The 25417-nt window shown below is 40.8% G+C and overlaps 1 protein-coding gene across 5 annotated transcripts in view; it reads right to left on the bottom strand.

Moving 5' to 3' along the window:
- The window catches only part of LOC124113137 (L-fucose kinase-like), an 85991-nt gene that overhangs the window by 3642 nt on the left and 56932 nt on the right, over positions 1-25417 (bottom strand). For 4 of the 5 annotated variants that reach the window (XM_048397800.1, XM_046473376.2, XM_046473377.2 and 1 more), the window contains 16 exons: positions 24268-24429; positions 23002-23124; positions 21017-21118; positions 19084-19217; positions 15778-15855; positions 15022-15158; positions 14325-14488; positions 12141-12287; positions 11253-11414; positions 10268-10302; positions 9810-9913; positions 9302-9439; positions 8859-8953; positions 7113-7331; positions 6078-6177; positions 708-931 (listed from right to left, as the gene is read on the bottom strand). In XM_048397800.1, coding sequence (XP_048253757.1) covers positions 708-931; positions 6078-6177; positions 7113-7331; positions 8859-8953; positions 9302-9439; positions 9810-9913; positions 10268-10302; positions 11253-11414; positions 12141-12287; positions 14325-14488; positions 15022-15158; positions 15778-15855; positions 19084-19217; positions 21017-21118; positions 23002-23124; positions 24268-24429 — 2124 coding nt within the window. The remainder of the gene's footprint in view (positions 1-707; positions 932-6077; positions 6178-7112; positions 7332-8858; positions 8954-9301; positions 9440-9809; positions 9914-10267; positions 10303-11252; positions 11415-12140; positions 12288-14324; positions 14489-15021; positions 15159-15777; positions 15856-19083; positions 19218-21016; positions 21119-23001; positions 23125-24267; positions 24430-25417) is intronic. The other variant, XM_048397802.1, reaches the window with a different exon arrangement.

Genomic DNA, 25417 nt, shown 5'->3' with positions numbered 1-25417 from the left:
ATATATGTTGTTGTCTCCTGACTTTCGTAAGAGTGTGAGCTAACACAGTCTCCCTATCAGGAGTTGAGTAGTATTGCATGTATTTGAGTGAACGTAGGACTCAAGTTGTCATCGTTTTGGAAGAGATGTGAAACCTGTATGAATCAAACATTATCTTCTTCCCATTCAGTGTCTTAACACGAACACACACACACTGGTTACACCATGCACTACCAGTATTGTGGAAATCTTCTAAAGCTTTGCACGCATGCATGCTTTACATGCTCACATGTTTACTTTTGTCTATTATTACTTGAGTCAGTGAGTGAGTTGAGTTTAACGCTGCTTTTAACAGTATTCCAGTTATATCATGGAGGGTCAGCTTCATGTGGGATGAAAGCCTGAAGTGATGCAGGTCTCAGACGTTTACCACTTTGGTGAAAGCAACAAGAATGTGTATGGTGCTGACAAACCTAGAAACATAATCTGGGCGAATATTATTACTTGAAAAAAAGCATCATATTCTGATATCTGATATCAACACTCGTTGAGAAAAGTGGCAAAAATCCTCGGCAAGCCTCAGAATTTTTCCACTTTTATCAACTCGTGTTGATATATTTGATATCAAAAGACACTCAGATGAGATTCTCTATATCCAAAATATAACATGTGTTACATAAAAGTCAGCCCTCTATCAATATTGCCCCACGACGGAGGAGTGACATTACCTCGACAGTGGCGAGAAGCTTCTCCACCTTGTCCTTGGAGCTTGGTTCCTTCATGATGCCCCACATGAACCCCCCTCCCCCGGCCCCCGCCATACACAGGCCGAGACTGTGGGGTCGCAACACCTCCATTATTCTCTGAATCACAAGAGTCTCGCATCCCGGTGCCATCCGCTTCTTCATTTCCCAATACTTGTTGGCGCAGGAACCAAGAGCTTCCAGATCACCTAAGGGAGATAATCCATATTTTTTTCAATGTACAACTGCCAGCCATTAACCTTTAGCCTGCTGAATTATTTTCACACTTCTTACCCCTGCCTGCTGGATTAATTTTAGCATAAGGCGCTCTAAAGAGGGTGGGTGATTTCAAACAGTCGGTGCCTCATTAAACAAGGGGCAATTGAAGAAATATTTTGCACATTTATTCCTGATAGAAAACTACACAGTACTATATAAAAATATCCTGATGTTTTCAATCATACCAATGTTAAGACCAAAGCGAACACAAAATTTGTAAATTTTCTTGAACTTACCTGAATTGCGTTATTGAAGGTGGTTTGCATTTCATGCTAGGAACCTTTTAATATCGTAACATTTGTGCAAATTGATTTCAATAATCATATCTCCGATATCTTAATTTTAATTGAGTAAAAATTCGGGTTTTTTTTATCAGCAAATAACAGCGCGATGGTAAATTAGGAACCATTTCAGTGAATTTATTATCTAAACGTTAAACATAAAAATAACTTAATTTTCGAGGTCATCATGTCGGTTGCAGAAATACGAATATTCGGGTTAATCTGACGTGTCATGTTATAAAATTTGCAGGAAACAATTAATGACTTATAAATATTCACTAATCCTAATTTCAAGCGTTTTGGTTGAATATTTACGATATACAAAAATAAACAACCCGTGTCATGATGCTAGCAGACGTCCTAAAATCAAACATGGCGCGCTTCGCTCGACCTCCGCATAACTTATTGCTATTTTAACATCAACAAAGTTTACATTGCCTTTAAAAATATAACTTGGCGAAAGTTGACGATCTTCTCAATCGAAGAATGTTTTATTCGTCATATTCCAATAAATATGACGAGAGAAAAATGAAAATAAAGATCGTGAATTCTGACAGCACTATTTCAATAAGTGCATAGGTCACCGGATGTGATGTCACAGACAGGGGTAGTCTGCTGATAAGCTTTCGAAACAAAACAATTACAGTAAATTTTGAAATAGTTCGCCAATCACATACAGCAAAAACATAAGTCGATACACAGTATCAGTAATCGCCACTAACATGAAATAAAAATGTGACTTTGACGATATAATTCGCGTATTAGTTAATCCGTTTGACCTTGCATACTCCCGTGACCCGGAAACGGTAGACGATAAATCAACATGCCACATGCAAGTTTCTCGGTATCTTTTATTTGAACTTCTGTTGATATTTAAGAATCACCATTCAATGTTGTGAATATAAATGGGACATGATTCATATTTCTGCGATGTAAACGCTGATAAGTTTCACTACAACAAGTGTATCCCACGTAATACGTCTATGGATATCGTCGATCAGCAAGATCACCCTCTTCAACAGGTGCGCGAAAATGGGCTTGACAAAACGTGTTTCAAAATAACATCCCCGCGTTGCTGAATATGATAGGGTATATATAAGCAATAAAATGCTACGTACATATTTTCGGTGTTAGTTCCACATTACATTTAGGATAGCTTTCCTTTCGGGAATACATTCATAGATTCTAGCATGATTTTAGAACAGTTACACGAAGGATTTCTAAATTTATTCCAAAAATATGAAGACCACCATGATGGCGTATTGATGATAGATTTGTAATTGTTTAATTATTTACAGCTGTTTACAGGTTTTAAAATTTTAAGTTATATTTAATAGTTATTTTTCCCACAATGATGGTGTGTGGGGACAGTAAATATTAGTCTTTGCATCAGCACAGTGTAACTGATCAAACTTCAATTATTATCTTTAGTTTAAACATATTTATTCAACAATTATTATCTTGCACTCTGAAAATCAACTATGTGAATAAGTAACTCTCTGATGTCATCATTTTAATTTTAGTATTCCATGAATAATGAATAAATCAGATCCTTAACATATACATACTAAACTCATATGGACATTAATCTTGTGCATTATGTGGTTTGTTTCCAAGTAAAACAATTCTAAAATAAAATTTAATAGGAATTAATTTAATTTAATTACAGTAACAGTACTTGTAACAGTACATGACATTTTTGTTTGTTTAATCACAAGAACCATGGTGGCACATGAGCTGGTAAGTTTGCCACAGGTTTCTTAGAAAATGCTATCTCAGTCTTCTGGTTGGAATGAAAAGAAACATGCCTGTGTACATGTTTACCCTTGCCAGATGTATTTTTTCCAGTCAGCCAATCCATTACTTTTGTTCATCTTATGTGGTCTATTTTATACATACAGGTACTGCTTCCAACCTGTTTTTTCTTTGTATGCAATCACAGTATCACAACTTCCTCAGCTGGTGTGTATAAAAGTTCCCCTGTCATCATGAAAAAAGAATTATAAAGGAAAGTCATATTTTCATTCAAAAACATATCTGTCTTTCCTTGAATAGTCTTTGTCTAAGTGCCAGAAATGTCAGTGTCATAAAAAAAATAAAAACAGATTTTCATAAGGACTTTTCTTAGGTAGACCTAGATCTAAGTCAAACCATGTGACAAGTTAGGTAGAATTATAACCTTATAAGCCCTCATTTCTGAGGTGTCCATATTTTAAACATTTTTAGGACTAAACGTGATCTGTGTAGATCTGCCTGTTTTGTTATGTAAAACAAATTCTTGTCTTAAAAAATGAGAAAAGGAATCATTCAGACGAAAATTTTTTATCCCATTGATTCACGAAAATCAGTTGAAATGTACAGTGGTGACTTTTGTACCCAAAATTTCTAGTAATTTGTTACCCAAATGGGTATGTGATTTTGTAGATCAACCTAGAATTATTTCAAAGATATACATTAATTTGGTGTCTTAAACTTAACATATCACTTTCCTATCAAAACAATTCATTCTAACTTAGGTTTAACCAACTTAACTGGCCTCTCCTTCAGTGACAAGACGTCAATTTTCTCTCAAAACCAAACAATCAATTTCAAGGATCACAGTCATAATCATATTTGGAACTTGATGAAATATTTTATTGTGTGTTCTGTTCATCTACATGAAAACATAAATATAATTATAGATCTATTTTCTTATTTTCTTAGGTACAAATTCACAAAGTATTTTGGGTACAATTTAATTTGTTTTGGGTACAAAATCACATATATAGGAGCCTAGAATCTATATATATTTACACTAGCCTACCTCGTTGTGTACCAAAATTTTATCGGTTCAGAGGACGGGAGGTTCTCAGAAAGTTTTCAACAACATCTTTAATATTTAAATTGTTCTTTTTGTAATGTTAGACCTATAACAATATTATGTTATTATTATGGCATATCAATACGTTGTATCGCTCTCCGTTGCGTTCGTTTTTAGAAAATATTTTAAAATTAATATCATCGAGCGTGAAATCCATTACGGTTTCGGATTTAGACTTGCACATTTGATGGCGACAATCACGAAGAAATATGAAACAAATAGGAGTAAAGACTGCTCTCCAGATCAATAAATAGTAAAGAGTTGACGAAAAATAGTAAATTATGTATTTTCTTTTGAATTTGAATCTATTTCGGAATTTCTTTATGATAGCTTACCAACTTTTGCATATTTTGCTTCCATGTGTCACATGCGGTACGTGCTTCCGGTTTCAGAAATCATAGCTAAAATTGCAAGTATTTTGATTATTTCTCATAAAATGCATTATTTTGCTATTGAATGGTTTACCTAGAATGTATATCAGTTCAGATTTTGCGTATCATCCAATATTTGTCATTTTTCGCAGTGTTTGTTGACTTTGTTCAACTCAACAAATCGCGAGTTAGGCCACGCCCAAACGTATCACTGACGTTTGTCAGCTGTTTTTCGGCTTGTCAATGTGTCGGAAAGTTTATCAAACGAAATCATTTCCAAACTCTTTAAAAATGAAATTCTTTTTACAAAGATTTATACATACGTGTCAATAATTCTAGAAAATTAAGTTAGATGTAACAAAATGATTGTAATAGTCTAACGGGATAACTATGCATGTGGAGTTGTTTGTTTACCGCCGTTGCCATGATAGTACAAGTTTCATCCAATCGATGATGTTACGATTCAGATTGTTTTTGTTTACAATTAGTTACACCGAAAGTTGCTAATTTTTAGAAATTAAGGAACATGAGTGTTTTCCTTTCGCCAGCAAACAAAAAATTATGATCGAATAGGAAAAATGATGAAATTATAAAGAAAATATCGGACTGCATGCCGCTCAACGTGAAGTGCCAAAAGTCAACAATGGCCGTTTCTGGTAGTTGTGTGCCGAGAAGTTTGGCCGAAACATTTTTAACTCGCGATATTTTCTTTTTGAGGTAAATAAATGACTGAACGTTTTGATATTGAGCAAGCTGAGGATTTATGCATGTCATACGTAATTTAAATGTTACGCAAAGCCTTCTTGGTAAATAGATATGGCGAGTTTTATTTTGGGGTGTTGTTATGTTATTCGCCTGTCGAATGGGTTCGACATCAGATGCACGGGGATGGACACCTCTGTCGAATGGGTTCGACGTTAGCGTGCAGAGCTTTAAAAGGGTGCATCTCACATTTTCAGATTTATCAGAGCTGAAAAACAATGAGTGAGTGAGTGAGTGAGTTAGGTTTTATGCCGCTTTTAGCAATATTCCAGCAATATCACGGCAGGGGACACCAGAAATGGGCTTCACACATTGTACCCATGTCGGGAATCGAACACGGTTCTTCGGCGTGACGAGCGAACGCTTTAACCACTAGGCTACCTGACCGCCCCTGAAAAACAATGATGTTGTACAGAGATGTTTATACTGATATAGACATTGGCAAACCAGTAGAAGAGTATGTCACGGACTGCCTCCATTGTCTAGTGGCAGAGTGCCCACCCGGATAGCGGAAGGCCCGGGGTTATACCGGCCGCGTCATACCAAAAGATGTTAAAAGATGGTACTTGTTGTTTCTCTGCCTGGTGCTCGGCATTTAGGGGCTAAAACAAGGACTGGTAGGCCCGGAGTCAGTATACTGTGTCTGAGTGGGGCATGGCATCTCAGTGGGCTAGCACTATAAAATAGGTATCAGTCCGGACAAGCACAAGCGGCCACACACACATACATACACGTCGCTATATAAGTACAATAATCTTGGACGCGACGTTAAACCCTATTCACCTCACCCACCACCAATTACCATCAGTGAAGGCACGGCCACATTCCCGCGCTAGCATGACCAGGGCATCCTCAGTTGTCACAATGTGGGGGTTGCGGGCGTACCAGTTCCTGATGACGTCCTGCAAGCAATATCACATATCAACCACAGACCAGTGACACAAATATACCACTATTACTGGGTATAGGCTGAGTTCTTAGATCAAAATATAAACAAATGCAAAAGTGAGCGTGGCTCTCTAATACCCCCGACCCGCCTAGTGTGTCAGTAGATACAAATTAAATAGCTAGGATAGGTTAGGGTTTGAAAAATTCATAAGAAAATGGAAAATTAATAGAAACATTTTTTTTCTTTTGACTGCACCTCTCCATATGACACAGATTATATGTACTAAGTTTGAGATGAATCCCCTGAATAGTTTAAGAGAAATCGCGCGGACAAAGTTTTCGGACAGACGGACAGACGGACGGAACCTTGGTATAACTATATATAAAAAGGAGGTTGGCCAACACCCTTATCTGACCTACTAGTATTCTGCAGGGACATTGGAGACATCTAGAGTTAGCCCTAGTGTGTTACCTGTATATACAAGAGTCATTAGGGGATGATGAAATATCCTCCCGGTCTGGTGCAATTTGGAAATGGAGTTTGGCTACTTATACCCCACTTTTGGTTCCTTTTCAATTGATACCTTCAGTTCAGTGAAGAAAAAAATATTGCTGTTTTTTTTTTCACTCTCCCAAATCATCCAAAGGCACAGGTTCACCACCAGACAGATCTACATAGTAAGTTGCATCCAAAAATATTCAAAGGTTTGGGAGTTCTCTCAAGAAACGAGCACTATCCTGCTTTTTAGTATAAGTCCAACTGTCATCATGCAAACAAACAAAATTTATAAAAATGTAAAATTTCAAATCTTTAAAAGGCACCAGTTCACCACTAGACAGATCTGTACATCAAGTTTCATCAAGACATATGTAATAGTTTAGGAGTTCTGCTCTGGAAACAGTTCACTCGCTCCTTCCCTCCCTCCCTAACTCACTCACTCACTCATACCTGAAGCAGATTCCTGGCGAGTCTGGTCTTTCCGGTGTAGATGAGGACGAGTCGGTCACTAAATTTCTGGACGTATCTTTCGGACACCTGCAGGTCTATCGCCTCCACCTTCAGGGGTAGCTGGGCCTCTGACACACCCAGCCTCACCCCCCCAAACAGACCCCCAATCTGGTCCTGCCACCCCCCACCTGTTGTCAACAGTTGCTCCAGATACAGCACCTGTAGAGAACAATAGGGCATTGTAGATACAGCAACTGTAGAGAACAATAGGGCATTGTAGATACAGCACCTTTAGAGAACAATAGGGCATTGTACATACAGCACCTGTAGAGAACAATAGGGCATTGTACATACAGCACCTGTAGAGAACAATAGGGCATTGTACATACAGCACCTGTAGAGAACAATAGGGCATTGTACATACAGCACCTGTAGAGAACAATAGGGCATTGTACATACAGCACCTGTAGAGAACAATAGGGCATTGTACATACAGCACCAGTAGGGAACAATAGGGCATTGTACATACAGCACCAGTAGGGAACAATAGGGCATTGTACATACAGCACCAGTAGGGAACAATAGGTCATTGTACATACAGCACCAGTAGGGAACAATAGGTCATTGTACATACAGCACCAGTAGGGAACAATAGGGCATTGTACATACAGCACCAGTAGGGAACAATAGGTCATTGTACATACAGCACCAGTAGGGAACAATAGGTCATTGTTTATACAGCACCAGTAGGGAACAATAGGTCATTGTACATACAGCACCAGTAGGGAACAATAGGTCATTGTACATACAGCACCAGTAGGGAACAATAGGTCATTGTAGATAAAGCACCAGTAGGGAACAATAGGTCATTGTGAAAATACAAAAAAAAAAGTAATATGTTCTTATAGCCACATATGGAGATGGGCTGATATAGGGGAGGTAACTCTCAAGTGACAGGGTTTATTCAGTTGGATTTGTTTGTTTGTTTATTTGTTGGTTAACGCCGCACTCAGCAATATTTCAGCTATGTGATGGCGGTCTGTAAATAATTGAGTCTGCACCAGATAATCCAGTGATTGACATCATGAGCATCGATCCACGCAATTGGGATAAAATGACATGCATCAACCAAGTCAGCGAGCCTGACCACCCAATCCCATTAGTCATCTCTTACGACAAGCAGAGTCGCTTGTTATGGCAAGCATGGGTTGCTGAAGATCTATTCTTGGATACCACATATAACACATAATACAAAGCAATGATACTATAACATGTCAACACACTATCTGGCTTGAATGAGTATATACATTATAACAAATACAGAAAAAAATTCTAGAATAAATGCTGTCGGGTTGGTTTGGTTGGTTTGTTGTTTAACGCTGCACTCAGCAATATTCCAGCTATATGACGGCGGTCTGTAAATAATCGAGTCTGGACCAGACAATCCAGTGATTAATATCATGAGCATCGATCCACGCAATTGGGATCGATGACATGCATCAACCAAGTCAGCGAGCCTGACCACCCAATCCCGTTAGTTGCCTTTTACGACAAGCATAGTCACTTTTACGGCAAGCATGGGTTGCTGAAGACCTATTCTATCCCGTATCTTTACGGGTCTCCATGCCGTCGGGGCACAAAGACACTGAGCCTGACCACGGATCCATTGGTTGCTGCAGACCAATTCAAGCCCAGAATCCCCCTGTGGGATTCTTCACCATAACATCCAATGTACATCTTACTTACAGCATGCACCAGTCCTTCAGGGTCACATGTCTTGCCCCCTGCTGTGAGCACTGCCCCCATGACGGCGCCGGCCAAGATGCTGCTGGTGCCGAGTCCTGGGGGAGGGAAAAGCACACCTCATCACATCACAGCATCCTTACACCAGAGATGGAATAGTAGACCTGGGTGGTGTACAAAACAACCTTAGCGCTAAGGTGATCATAACTCCCACGACAGTCGCAGCGCTAAGATTGTTTTGTACAACGGCACCCTGGGAGTTACGCTCACCTTAGCGCTAAGATCGCTCTGTACAACACCACCAAGGCCTTTTTATGTTTCTATTTGGTGAATAGATTTTGACACTGAAGAATGTGGCTGGTAGGTTAAAAAATACAAATATATGTGAGGGACGAACCATTTAATATTCTGAGAGGGGCCTGGGATGGTATTTTTCGGGTACTTACCGGAGCCAGTGGGCATGTTTGACCAGGATTGCATCTCAAAGCCTCCTCCATAGTTGTCCAGGAGTTGTTTGGCCAGGGACTTGCTGGACATCAGGTCAACGATGTCCGCACACACGAAGGAGGCCTTCAACAGAGCACCTGCACCGTGGGAGGGGAAGTTATTAAGACATGTATCGGAGTAAACTTACCTGTTGGAATTGTCACTTTTGTAATAGTAATACAACTAGGATGGGTAACTCAACATTGATGACATCAACATTGATCTTCCCAATTGGGATACGATGACATGCATCATCCAAGTCAGCGAGCCTTACCCGTTTGTCGACAACAACCATAGAAGACAAGCTGAAGACCTATTCTAATCCGGCTCTTCATAGGGATTTTTGCAATACTAATTTCAATACTAAAACCTTAGGTTCATATTTCAACTTGTTATTTATCAGACCATAGTCACAAGAGATTCACAGATTGTTTGATCAGTAAACTGACATGCTCCACTCTGTCTTACCTGGGGTGTGGGGCTGGTAGTAGTCTTCAAGGTCACTCAGCTCCTTACACTCCACATACTGGCTCTCTGCAGTGTCGCTGCATATCTCCAACTTGATCACAGGCCTATTGGATGTTCATAGGCATTTATAGGTGTGTAAGTGACTGTTTAAGTGGCTACCTCATTGCAGAGGCTAATATTTGTAGAAAAGTACTAATCGCCAACCCAGCAAAAACATTGAACTCAATGCCACTTTAATCAATATTGCTGCTAACACCAGTACATATCCGTTTAATTTTGATAAACATACTAGTGCAAGGTTAGCCGTAGTTTAACTGCGGCAAATTTAACATTTGCTAAGCATTCCGAACCAAATTCCATTTAGTGAGGTTAAATCCTCAGATAATCTAGCTCTACACTGAAATCACAGCATGTTTATCTCCTAATTCAAACTTATTCCACTCTCTAATCGTACTTACTCGGGTATTCTTCGTGCTTTTACTCCAATAGGTCTCTGAAAAAATACAAAATTAATTTTAGGGAAATGAGTGAAAAAGTTGATTTTAACAATGCTTTGAACTGCTTTTGAGCCAAGACAGGTTTTGGGCGCATGGTGGCCCAGTCGTCAAAGGCGCTGCAATTTCCTGTGCAGAGTTGCATCCCTTAGGCACACCAGAAACCGATGATCGTGGGTTTGCATCCTGGTTTGCCCGGACTATGTTTCTAGGTTTGTCAGCACCATACATGTAATCGTGGGTTTAACCGAAGTGGTAAACGTCGGAGACCTGCATCAATTCGGGCTTTCATCCAACATTAAGCTGACATGCTATTATATACATTGTAACTGGAATACTGTTCAAAGCAGCGTTAAGCCCAACTCACTCACAACATGTTTGATGTAGGAGGATGAGGTGTCGCGTTCAAGATTTTTGCACTTATATAGCGATGTGCATACACATGTGCATGTGTTCGTGCGTCAATACATGAATACCCCACTCAGACACAGTACTCTACTGACTCTAAGCCGACCAGTCCTTGTTTTACCCCCTTAATGCTCAGCACCAAGCAGGGTAACAATAAGTACCATTTTTGACACCTCTTAGTATGAACCGCCGGGGATTGAACACCGGACCTTCCACACTCTGGGCAGATGCTCTACCACGAGACCATGAAGGCTGTCAGGAACGCCTGAAGTGTTGCAGGTCTTAGACATTTACCACTTCGGTCAAACCGACTGGTATGGTACTAACACAAATGAAGAATATAAATTAGATTGAACCGGGTGAAAGACAAGAACATAGGATTCTGGCGCACATAAGGGACACAACTCTGCACAGAGGTTCGTTGTGCCTTGGCCTACTCAGCCACCCCTATTTGGAATAAAACAGTGATGATGATGATGATGATGATGATGATGATGATGATGATGATGAAAAAGTACACACAGCATCAGCATCAACCTACCTTGCCGTTAATAAGTAGTCCAACGATTGTGACAGCGCCACCGTGTTCATATGTGATGGGGGGCGTGTCCGACCACCCCCCTGATATGTCAATACGGGCGGGGCACTCCGCCGTCACCCACTTGTTGATACGTGGCAGTGTTCCTTGTTGGGGGTTGAAAAACTGCAATGTAAGAAGTTAAAAATACTCACAGTGGTGGTGTGAATTAGGGGAGAAATATTCTGTTATTATTCAATATTCAATTTTGAGAGTAAACATTTTCACCATTAAAAACTCGATAGACTGAAATTGCATGATCTTTGTCAAATGATTTCAAACTGGCGAGTGAGTGAGTGGGTGGGTGGGTGGGTGAGTGAGTGAGTGAGTGAGTGAGTGAGTGAGTGAGTGGAGTGTGTGAGTGAGTGAGTGAGTGAGTGAGTGAGTGAGTGAGTGAGTGAGTGAGTGGAGTGAGTGAGTGAGTGAGTGAGTGAGTGTGAGTGTGAGTGAGTGAGTGAGTGAGTGAGTGAGTGAGTATGGTTTTAGGTCACTGTTAGTGATATTCCAGCAATATCAAGGCAGGGACACTAGAAAGGGGCTTCACACATCGAACCCATCTGGGTAATGAAGCCCGGGCATTCGGAAGACAAGCGAACCCTATACTTCTAGGCGACTCCAACGCCGGGTAGCCTAGTGGTTAAAGCGTTGGCTCGTCACGCACTCAAAACAGAAAGTGTGACAGTTCATATATGTGAGCAATAAACAATCCTTTTTAAATAAACAAATACCCCGGTATACAAATTTGCAGGATTGTTGAATGATTTTGCATGAGTCCGTGATCGTTGGCCTTATCTCCAAGGCCCAAGGCTACCCACCGTCCCTCCTCCTCCTCCTGAATATCAGTGATCCTACCTCCTTTGCTGTCATCACTGCCTGCCTGATGAGTATTTGTGCCGCCCCCTCGTAATGTCGCGCTGCCCTCACCAGGAGGTCAGGACGACCCAGCCAGCGCTCTCTCTCCTTGGCCAGAGCAGCCACACCCACTGCGAGGTCCTTAGCCTGGGAGGTCAGAGAAAATGTAAGACGATGAAAGACATTTATTAAAAACTAATAATAATGCAATCTCATTAAAATCAGATCACAGTTCTCGCTACCACTAAACAAAGATCTGAGGACATCCCATTACTGGTCACGTCAGACCGACCTTGCGCGAACTTTGACCGACCAATAGAATGACCAATCAGAAGGCAGCTTTCTCAAGTGCAGCTTACGGCACTAATTTCAAATTTGCGACTACGCTTCAAAACATATTTTGACAAATTCTCGATTACAAATTTGAAACCTGAACAAAAGAACATTCTGGAATGGCTAATAGATGGTCTAGATTGTATGGATTCCGTCATTAAACCCGTAACTATCGTTCGGAATACCCCGTGTTAAAGTTTTCGAGGATGCATGATTAGAAATCACATTCCGACTGTCACTTTCATAATCTGGTAAGTGACGCTCTGATTGGTTGGATGAAAGGTTGTTCTGACGTGACCCCTAATGGGATGTCTTCAGATCCTTGTTAGCGGTAGCGAGAACTAAGGTCTGAATTTTATGAGATTGCTAATAATGTTACATCATTAAAGAAATCAATCAAACCCACAAAAAATGATACCATATTTACTGGTGATATATTTGTCTCTTCATGCAGGATGCATTTGATATAATTATTTGTGAAGACCAGTGTACTGTCTTGGTTCACAGGGGTAGATTTAACAACTAATTTGTATGTAGTCAGCAGGGCTTGCTCCTATTAAATGTTACTGGCCCTTCTCCAAACTAACTGGCCTACAACTAAATGGTGGAGGCCACGAAGTGGATGAAACTTAGGTCACGGAGATACCTAGCAGGGCTCTGGACAAAAACCTCCTCACCCCCAAAACGCTTGTTCCTGCACGCTGAGATTAAATCTTGGCTTCCATTTGCCTCATTTCATAGTGATTCATGGACAGATAAAGGTGTTGTTGTACACAACATTACAAAATGGCGGCCGGTTGTCATTCTACCCAGATGATCAACATATATCTTTCTTTGAGTTAACCATTCACACGACCTCATCCCCCCTTAACATTTTCTCATCAAAATGACATGATTCACAGGAAGTGTCCAATTAAAAAAGTCAAAAATACATGGAGAAGGGGTGAAATTTTGACAGGCCAGATGGACCATCTACTGTGTTTCAGCAAGCCGCTTTGTACTAGTCCAGACTGATGCTGGTTTTATAGCAGTAGCTCACACACCGTGCCACAGTTTAACACTGAGTCCCCACTCACACACGGGCAGTCGGGTAGCCTAGTGGTTAAAGCGTTCGCTCGTCACTCCGGAGATCCAGGTTCGATTCCCGACATGGGTACAATGTGTGTCCCCCGCCGTGATATTGATGGAATATTGCTAAAAGCGGCGTAAAACCATACTCACTCACTCCACTCAGATACAGTATACTGACTCTAAGCCGAGTTTTAGCCCCTTAATGGCGAGCGCCAGACCGGGCAACAACAAGTACCATCTTTTAACGTCTTTTGGTATTATGCAACTATGAATCGAACCCCAGACATTCTGCTCTCCAGGCAGATGCTCATCTATGAAATTCACTTCATCCATAAAGCAAGAGTGAGGGAGTATGGTTTTGTGCCGCTTTTAGCAATATTTAAGCAATATCACGGCGGGGGACACCAGAAATGGGCCTCTCACATTGTACCCATGTCAGGAATAGAACTCAGGTCTTCGGGGTGACGAGAGAAGGCTTTAACCACTAGGCTACCCAACCGCCCCATTTGAGACATGAAATGTGAAAATTAACGTATTACCTCTTGGCATATTAAGCAACGGGGGATCGAAGCCCCAACTTTCTGCTTTCCAGGCAGATGCTCATCTATGAAATTAACATCCTCAGCGAAGCAAGAAAACATATTGGCCTGGCTTTAAGACATGAAATGTGAAAATGAACTTATTAGCTCTTGACATATACTTGCAATTGACGCATACAATAACAGTCAGCACAAAACCCCCAGAAACCAAGGACACAAATTTGAGCACAATTGTGCCTACTTCATCAATGCCTACTTCAAGATAGCCAAAAGCCTTGGACCAGGACTTGTTGGCTGCAGGCCCACTCCGCAGGCCCCCCTTATTCCCGGCCATGCAGCCCAGGACGTCCGCGATGTTGGCCAACGTCCGAGCAGCGATACCCGGCGACCTTGTGCTGCTAGCCACTGAAACCAGGCAATACAAAACTTCATCACTTCAGATGATCCTGTGAATGTCTGATAATATCTAAAATGAAAACCTCCGGACAGGTTGTCATACTAATACTGTGAAGATATTCTTGCATAGTAGTATTTCCTTACATAGATGAATGTGCAGGATTCATCTCGACCTGCTCAGAGGCTCAGATGTTGTTAATGCAACAACATCCTCATTCAGTCTTGCTTGACAACGGTATAAGGATCTATTCCGAAACGTCGCCTTTACAGTACTAAAGAAGCTGTTCTCCATTAATTGTGTCTACTTTGTCATCCGTCAACTTCTAAGTAATGCCTATAAAACAATTCATGTCTAGTGTTGTTTAATTGCAAATTTCATCGAACAAGTTTGTTATCTACTTGTTTGTTTACTTGAAGCGATAGGACGTAGTTTTTGACTGCGCACACACACAAAAAAGCAATTTTCCTAAACTTGTACCTAAGAATAGGGGTGCGTGTATACTCAAGTGCCCACTATACACATGAAACTATGGTATTTGCACCTTCATCTAGGGATTTGAGAATCGTCTGTGAGTATCCCTCGACGCTGGCGCTGTTGTAGACATTGCGGAATCCCTTGTGCTGCTGTTTGGTCAATACGTTGCATATTTCATGGTTGCTGATGTTGTAGAAGAGTTCTCTGGAACCAAAGTCTGTCATATCAACTAGCAGGCCGGCTTTGGAGAGGTAATATTTTACATCAAATAACATTGGCAGCCGCTTTGGGTTTAACGCCGCTTGTAACAGTATTCCAGTTATATCACGGCGTGTCAGCTTAATGTGGGAGGAAAGCCCGAAGTGATGCAGGTCTCAGATGTTTACCACTTCGGTGAAACCCACGAGCACGGGTATGGTGCTGACAAACCTAGAAACATAATCGGGGCGAATCGGGATTCGAACCCACAATCATAGGTTTCTGGCGCGTCCCTGACTCTACACAGCGGATCGCGGCGCCTAAGATGACTGGGCCAAGAGGAAAAGAAATTTATGGATTCATCATTCACCTGATGAAGGAGTAAGTATATACTCCGAAATGTTGTGTTCCTGATAATAAAGAAGTTGACATCCATAAATTTCTCTTCCTTAGTATTGACTGAATTTAATTTCAGATGTGAAACTACATCGATAGTAAGCATGCTTATTGAGAATATTCTTTATTATTTGCTACCCATGCTATTAGTAACCATAGCAACACTTATACTGATCCAGTCAATGCTTATTTGCACGAACGGAAAGAATTGGTTTCAATTCAGACTTACCGTCTCTGTTCAAATATTTTACCAGCATCAGTGAAAGTCTGGATTTCTTCCAGAGAGAGCCGCCACGAAGTGCGCCACCTGGTGGTAGAGAAGACATGCATCACGCATAGAGCCTGCTATAGCTTCTTGTGTAGAATATTTACCAATGAATATGGTGAGGTGAGGTGAAATAGGCTTTAACGTCGCGTCCAAGATTATTGCACTTATATAGCGACGTGCATGTACGTGTGTGTGTTTGTGTGGCTGCTTGTACTAGTCCGGACTGATGCCGATTTAAAGTGCTAGCTCACTGAGATACCATGCCGCAGTTTAACATGAATACCCCACTCAGACACAGTATACTGACTCCGAGCCGACCAGTGCTTGTTTTAGCCCCTTAATGCCGAGCGCCAGACAGGGTAACAACAAGTACCATCTTTTAACGTCTTTTGGTATGAGGCGGACGGGGATCGAACCCCGGACCTTCCGCTCTCCGGGCGGACGCTCTACCACTAGACCACGGAGGCGGTCACTAATAAATAATCTAGCCTGCGTATAATGTACAGTTGAAACCTGTAATGTTTTGCTTCCGGAAAGATCCTGGCAGGAGTGAACACATTTCAAACTTGTTAAAGCAGCAATGTAAATTTTCAAAAGTATATTACAAAACATGATTATATTGCCATTTAAAATGTACATGTATTTCCAAGCATTTGTAGTGATTGCTGCAAATCGGGAAAGTTTTGCACCATGAAATTACTATGAGTGGCTTAATAGCCTTAACTGCATCTAGATATTTTGTGACACCCTGGTAACATTACCAAGTATTAAAGCTACTTTTGCAGGTGTTGTATTTGATAAGTAGGGAGCGGCATGATGAAATGGTAACTCAGTGATTTTTTTACTATAGCTAGATGCATGAGTTGCTGTAGTTAACAATGGAGGTTGGAGTAGCATGTTTATCTCACAGAATAGACTGTGAATGTGGTGTTCACTCCGTCAGTGAGATGAGGACTGTGAATGTAGTGTTCACCCTGTTGGTGAGATGGAGGAAGGTGAATGTAGTCTTCACCCTGTCGGTGAGATGGAGGAAGGTGAATGTAGTGTTCACCCTGTCAGTGAGATGGAGGAATGTGTATGTAGTGTTCACCCTGTCAGTGAGATGGAGGAAGGTGAATGTAGTGTGCACCCTGTCAGTGAGATGGAGGAATGTGAATGTAGTGTTCACCCTGTCTGTGAGATGGAGGAATGTGAATGTAGTGTTCACCCTGTCAGTGAGATGGAGGAATGTGAATGTAGTGTTCACCCTGTCTGTGAGATAGAGGGATGTGAATGTCGTGTTCACTCCGTCAGTGAGATAAGGACTGTGAATGTAGTGTTCACCCTGTCTGTGAGATGGAGGAAGGTGAATGTAGTGTTCACCCTGTCTGTGAGATAGAGGGATGTGAATGTCGTGTTCACTCCGTCAGTGAGATGAGGACTGTGAATGTAGTGTTCACCCTGTCGGTCAGACGGAGGAAGGTGAATGTAGTGTTCACCCTGTGGGTGAGACGGAGGGATGTGAATGTAGTGTTCACCCTGTGGGTGAGATGGAGGAAGGTGAATGTAATGTTCACCCTGTCGGTGAGACGGAAGAAGGTGAATGTAGTGTTCACCCTGTCAGTGAGATGATGACTGTGAATGTAGTGTTCACCCTGTCTGTGAGATAGAGGGATGTGAATGTCGCATTCACTCCGTCAGTGAGATGAGGACTGTGAATGTTGTGTTCACCCTTATGGTGAGATGGAGGAATGTGTATGTAGTGTTCACCCTGTCAGTGAGATGGAGGAATGTGAATGTAGTGTTCACCCTGTCAGTGAGATGAGGACTGTGAATGTAGTGTTCACCCTGTCGGTGAGATGGAGGAAGGTGAATGTAGTGTTCACCCTGTCGGTGAGATGGAAGAAGGTGAATGTAGTGTTCACCCTGTCAGTGAGATGATGACTGTGAATGTAGTGTTCACCCTGTCTGTGAGATAGAGGGATGTGAATGTTGCATTCACTCCGTCAGTGAGATGAGGACTGTGAATGTAGTGTTCACCCTTATGGTGAGATGGAGGAATGTGTATGTAGTGTTCACCCTGTCAGTGAGATGGAGGAAGGTGAATGTAGTGTTCACCCTGTCAGTGAGATGGAGGAATGTGAATGTAGTGTTCACCCTGTCAGTGAGATGGAGGAATGTGAATGTTGTGTTCACCCTGTCAGTGAGATGGAGGAAGGTGAATGTAGTGTTCACCCTGTCAGTGAGATGGAGGAAGGTGAATGTAGTGTTCACCCTGTCGGTGAGATGGAGGGATTCGAATGTAGCGTTCATCCTTAGGGTGTGATGGAGGAATGTGAATGTAGTGTTCACCCTGTCTGTGAGACGAAAGAATGTGAATGTCGTGTTCACCCTTATGGTGAGATGGAGGAATGTGAATGTTGTGTTCACCCTGCTGGTGAGATGGAGGAATGTGAATGTCGTGTTCACCCTTAGGGTGAGTTGGAGGAATGTGAATGTAATGCTCACACTATCAGTGAGATGGAGGAATGTGAATGTTGTGTTCACCCTTAGGGTGAGATGGAAGAATGTGAATGTCGTGTTCACCCTGATGGTGAGATTGAGGAATGTGAATGTAGTGTTCACCCTGTCTGTGAGACGAAAGAATGTGAATGTCGTGTTCACCCTTATGGTGAGATGGAGGAATGTGAATGTTGTGTTCACCCTGCTGGTGAGATGGAGGAATGTGAATGTCGTGTTCACCCTTAGGGTGAGTTGGAGGAATGTGAATGTAATGCTCACACTATCAGTGAGATGGAGGAATGTGAATGTTGTGTTCACCCTTAGGGTGAGATGGAGGAATGTGAACGTCATGTTCACCCTTAGGGTGAGATGGAAGAATGTGAATGTCGTGTTCACCCTGATGGTGTGATGGAGGAATGTGAATGTAGTGTTCACCCTGTCTGTGAGACGAAAGAATGTGAATGTCGTGTTCACCCTTATGGTGAGATGGAGGAATGTGAATGTTGTGTTCACCCTGCTGGTGAGATGGAGGAATGTGAATGTCGTGTTCACCCTTAGGGTGAGTTGGAGGAATGTGAATGTAATGCTCACACTATCAGTGAGATGGAGGAATGTGAATGTTGTGTTCACCCTTAGGGTGAGATGGAGGAATGTGAACGTCATGTTCACCCTTAGGGTGAGATGGAAGAATGTGAATGTCGTGTTCACCCTGATGGTGAGATGGAAGAATGTGAATGTCATATTTACCCTTAGGGTGAGTTGGAGGAATGTGAATGTAGTGCTCACCGTTTGAGTATTGTCCTCTCTCCATCATCTGCGAGCTGTCCCTGCAGCCACAGAATCTCGCGCAGACCGATTACATCTGTGGCATGAAACACAGGGAACATCTTGGCCGTCAGTATCGTCTGATTGTCATTCTCCTGGAAGACAGGGAGATGAGCAAAGTTTGACCTCATGACAACTGTTAAAATTGATCAGTAGAGATAATTAGCCCAACACAGACATTATTATATTATATACTTCAGTGTGAAAGTTTTCTGTAGTTGAGAATAGTGATATTTTCACTGCAGTGAACATAACACTTGATATTTCACTGCAGTGAACATAACACTTGAAATTTCACTGCAGTGAACATAACACTTGATATTTCACTGCAGTGAACATAACACTTGATATTTCACTACAGTGAACATAACACTTCATATTTCACTGCAGTGAACATAACACTTGAAATTTCACTGCAGTGAACATAACACTTGATATTTCACTACAGTGAACATAACACTTCATATTTCACTGCAGTGAACATAACACTTGATATTTCACTGCAGTGAACATAACACTTGATATTTCACTGCAGTGAACATAACACTTGATATTTCACTACAGTGAACATAACACTTCATATTTCACTGCAGTGAACATAACACTTGAAATTTCACTGCAGTGAACATAACACTTGATATTTCACTGCAGTGAACATAACACTTGATATTTCACTGCAGTGAACATAACACTTGATATTTCACTACAGTGAACATAACACTTGATATTTCACTGCAGTGAACATAACACTTCATATTTCACTGCAGTGAACATAACACTTGAAATTTCACTGCAGTGAACATAACACTTGATATTTCACTGCAGTGAACATAACACTTGATATTTCACTACAGTGAACATAACACTTCATATTTCACTGCAGTGAACATAACACTTGAAATTTCACTGCAGTGAACATAACACTTGATATTTCACTACAGTGAACATAACACTTCATATTTCACTGCAGTGAACATAACACTTGATATATCACTGCAGTGAACATAACACTTGATATTTCACTGCAGTGAACATAACACTTGATATTTGACTGCATTGAACATAACACTTGATATATCACTGCAGTGAACATAACACTTGAAATTTCACTGCAGTGAACATAACACTTGAAATTTCACTGCAGTGAACATAACACTTGATATTTCACTGCAGTGAACATAACACTTGATATTTCACTACAGTGAACATAACACTTCATATTTCACTGCAGTGAACATAACACTTGATATATCACTGCAGTGAACATAACACTTGATATTTCACTACAGTGAACATAACACTTCATATTTCACTGCAGTGAACATACACTTGATATTTCACTGCAGTGGACATAAAAACTTGATATTTCACGGCAGTGAACATTATACTTTGACGGAAGAATTGCTGTATCATATATCCCAGTAAACAGATGCATTTCTTATTCTAAAATTAGGAATATAGGGGATAGTTGGCATTTAAAATTAGCAATGTTAAAACAATAATGGTTATTAGCATGTCTGACTATAGTTTTGAAAAATAGTTTTTAAATTTTTTTGCATCATTTTAATCATAAAAACTCCTCAAAATCTGTTAATCTTCACAAACTAAAACATATGATTCTTAAAGTGATTATAAAGAAGTTAAATATTTGACAATGACTAACAAGATCAAAAGCTAGTTAAAATTACATGTGATTATTTCTTGACAAAGTCTGCAACATATTTTGCATAATCATCATAATTTGCAGAATTTAGTTCCAAATATGGTAATAATTCTTCAAAAATCATCCAGGTTGGCATCACAGGTACATTTCTCCCATACCATATATGGCATTGTGAACTTAACTTTGAAAAAATGTTCCCAATGCTGTGATCACCTGCCGGACTTCACTTACCAACTCCGTCCCCCACAGGTCCTCCTTGGTGATGCCCGTCCTGTTGAGGACCACTAGCCATGGCTCGTTACAGAAGGAGCTGGTGCTCTTCCATGACGGCGCCTGCACAACACAAGACATCACCCGCAGGCATCAGCCAACCACCAGAGCGGACTACGTCATCTAGGATCTATTTTCTAATCCGTATACTACTTATACGTTCGCTTCCAGCAAAAATGTCTCAGACTTCTGATCCCAAAATAGGCATAAAGGATCGGTGGCCATTTGATCAAAAATACAAAGTTGAAATGAAGGACAAAAGTATGCAATAACAGTCAAATGTTACAAATAAAGTATTAAATTTTAATAATAAAGGTCGAAATACAAAACAAATAGATGCCGGTATAAAGTACGAAGCTGAAATAAAGGTAAAAAGTATGCTAAAACAGTCAAATGTTACGAAAAGACATCATATGAAACGAAAGAACAATGTGTACTAAAGAACGTCAGTGCACATGAAAGGACACTAAACTGCTAAAGGATGTTGACAATATAGAACGCCGGATGGCGAGTTTAATCGGCTTGTTCCGCTGTGTATATGATAACTGCATGCTGAGATGCACAATGTCTTGCGTCATTTTCATAACATCTGAAATGTGAACATTGTGCGAGGATTGCGTTTGCCTGGCCGCCCATACTAGAATATGTTATATACAATTTTGACAAAACGTTTTTGGAAGCACATATCTTTGATCATAGATGAAACCATTTTTTAAACTTTCTCTACAACAGAGGTCACAAGGTTGGACCATTTGTATTATCAGACAGAGCATCACTTCAGTGTTAGTGAGAATGTACACGCTCTAACTGATCATGTGATTGTAAACAAGATCAGGTGCTTGACAAATATTGTTATGACTAAACTGCATAAACCTTTTTACTTTGGTTTAATGTCACCTAACTATTATCAGATTCTCCCCCTCTGTTGACCATCAGGAACTTATCATGACAGTATGGTTTGGAAGTCAGCGAGTCGTGGAGTTGTGTGTAACACTGCTTTGAACTGTATTTCAGTTATGTCACAGCCTGTCAGCTTGACGTGGGAGGATTTTGGTTTGGTTTGTTGTTTAACGCCGCACTCAGCAATATTCCAGCTATATGACGGCGGTCTATAAATAATCAAGTCTGGACCAGACAATCCAGTGATTAATATCATGAGCATCGATCCACGCAATTGGGATCGATGACATGCATCAACCAAGTCAGCGAGCCTGACCACCCGATCCCTTTAGTCGCCTCTTACGACAAGCATAGTCGCCTTTTACGACAAGCATGGGTTGCTGAAGAATTATTCTACCCTGGAATCTTCACGGGTTGACATGGGAGGAAAGCCTGAAGTGATCTATATACCCCTTGGTGAAATCTGAGTACAGAAAGGGTACTTACAGACTTAGGATCTTAGGTTCACATCTGGGATCCACAGTCAGCTAATGTGTATTGCTAATGCAGGCGACGTGAAATGGAGCTTAACGTCACGTTCAAGATAATGGCAATTAAATAGTGACGTGCTTAGTGTGTGTGGCTGCTTGTACTAGCCCAGACGAATGGTTTATAGTGCTAGCCCACAATTTAGCTACAATTTCCCGTAAATACCCCACTCAGACACAGTATACTAACTCCAAGCCGACCAGTCCTTGTTTTAGTCCCTTAATGCTGACTGCCAGACAGGGTAACAACAAGTACCATCTTTGTCTTTTGGTATGACGCAACCAGGGATGGAACCACTGACCTTCCGCTCCCTGGGATGATGCTCTAGCTATCCACGGGACAAGGAGGCAGTATTTCTGATAGAAGTGGCAGCTAAATATCTATAACTTGTTTGTCAGCCTCCTGACCTAGGCCCTGTTTCACAAAGCAACAGTATCAGTACACCATCCTATGATGGAATGCAGGAGGTAAGCCTGCTTTGTGAAGGAGGGCTGAGATGCAGACCAAGCGAAACATACCTTGATGTTGTCGAACCTGCCATGGACAGTAAGGACATATGGACTTGTCCTTAAGGTCTTCAGATAGATGTGGTACCCCTGAATCACTAGTCCTTCACCGAAGTTGATCGTTCTCTTTTTCTTCTACAACAAGAAATGACAGATTTACACCATTGACACTGTGACAGATATCCTTACCGAAGGCTGTGCCAAATATACGATCAGACTTTCACGTCTGCCTGCATCGTTACCAGATCTCACATCATCATTTTGTTGTCAGGTGCCTACAGATGTACCAATCACTAAGGGTGTTCCCTTCTGCGTTTGGTATTTGGTGGTTTTATTGGATTTCCACAAATGAACTACAAGGGAGATAACTCATCAACTTCTTGTGAAACAACTGGTTTTGGGTAAATTCTGAGAGGACTTCATTATAGGTCATACTTGTTTCCAACAAGTATTTACATAAATGAAAATGAAACTTGTCACTGCGTTTATTGTCATGCTATATGTAGATTCAGACAATAACAATCAACAATGAAATTTAAACTCGCCAAAACATGTCATTTAAGAGATAAATATTGATATTTCTTGGTTATATTGGATTTATACAAATGAATGAGTATTTTTCATGCATCCTTGGGTCTGTTTACCACAATGTAAAAGTTCAGATCACTCAAATATGTCATCAGAGATAAACAGTGTATTGATATTCTATGCCTAGCCATCTTGGAATTTTGGGCCACCAGGGGGCTCTGGTGATGGAGTTTCTATCTAAAAGTGTTAACTATACTTCAGTGAGTTAGTGTGCCAAGTTATATGACTATAAGTCCTAGCACACTGTTTTAAAGTTAAAAAATTCAACAGTGTAAACACACATTTAGGAATCTTGTCGGCCATCTTGAAATTGGTGGCCATCTTGAATTTTTCCAGATTTGTCAATAGTCGAAAACGTTCAGTAGTTGTGAATATCTTTTTAGAAACATAATACGGCTATTTCGTAATACAACACATGCTCTTTTTCATCAAAACATTGAACCTCATCTGAAATATGGAAGATATATTGTTAATTGGTGGCCATATTGGATTATGCAATTTAGACATATTTCCCAAACTGGTATTTGCTTGGGACTTTTAGTATGTTGTTTTAGTATGTTAAATTCTGTTGCAATTTGTTCCAGTGAAACCTTATTTTGCCTGGACTATTACTTCAAAACAGCAACAAGAAACTCTGATAACTTGTACCTATCATCACTGAATTATTGAAAATTAAACAAAATGTCTTACACTGACTTCCTCTACGTTGAGACAGGTGATGACAGAGTCTCGTCCAATGTTGATCCGTCCATGTAGGTCACAGTGGCTCACAACACTCCGTGCTGCAACAGTTACCTCCCCTTGCAAGCGGCTGTTGATGATTGTGACCTTGTCATCCACCTGACCTTCACCCTGAAATGTTACCGATATACAGTAAAGTACGGTTATAACGAACTCAAAGGGACTACTAATTTTAGTTCGTTATAACCGTAGTTCGTTATAAGCATATATACAATATAACAACAGCATATAGTCGGGACCAAAAATGTCAGTTCGTTATATCCGTCAGTTCGTTATAAGCGTGTTCGTTATAACCGTAGTTTACTGTAATCAAATATTAGAGGTATTCTAGGTTGCTCCCATGCAAGACAGATCGCCATTTGACTTCCTTTTAACTGGTAATTCACTCAAGAAGACACAAAACTAGTCCACATTATAAAGTTGAAGGCTATCATTGATCAGTGAGTGGGTGAGTTGGGTTGAACAATATTCCAGTTATATCACGGCGTGTCTGCTTATTGTGGGAGGAAAGCCCAAAGTGATGCAGGTCTTAGACGTTTATTTTTTCGTGAAACCCATGAGCACGTGCTGACAAACCTAGAAACATAATCAGGGTGAACCGGGATTCGAACCCACAATCATAGGTTTCTAGCGTAGCGAAGGCACGCAACTTTGCACAGCGAATTGCGGCGGCTTAGACGACTTGGCCACGCTTCACCTTCATTGATCAGATGAGCTTGGTTTTGGCATCACGTGTCAGTCAACATTCAGTCTATAATCATGGAAGGAGTATCAGACAACGTCATGAATCTGATATCAATATTCTGATTAATGACTGTTATTTAGAACCACTTTAATCAGAATTCAGTTACAAAACAGTTTTTTATTCAAATATAAATATCTGAAAAGGACCCAGGTTATGAATCCCACTCGCATTGCCACACTTGATATCATTATCAGGACAAATCTAGGATTAGAACCAGATGATAAGCTGAAAAAAGTCTTTAGACAACTCATCTTCCTGAGGCAAGGGCGTTAACTGACTATAAAAGTCCTGTTTCCACCCTTGCTGAACTAGGCTGGTATTATGGAGTTACAGTTTGGCTGGATTAATGAGTCT

The sequence above is a fragment of the Haliotis rufescens genome, unplaced genomic scaffold (assembly GCF_023055435.1).
Source record: "Haliotis rufescens isolate VD_foot unplaced genomic scaffold, xgHalRufe1.0.p SCAF_17, whole genome shotgun sequence".
Lineage (NCBI taxonomy): Eukaryota > Metazoa > Mollusca > Gastropoda > Lepetellida > Haliotidae > Haliotis > Haliotis rufescens.
This window is presented reverse-complemented; position numbering and strand designations above follow the sequence as displayed.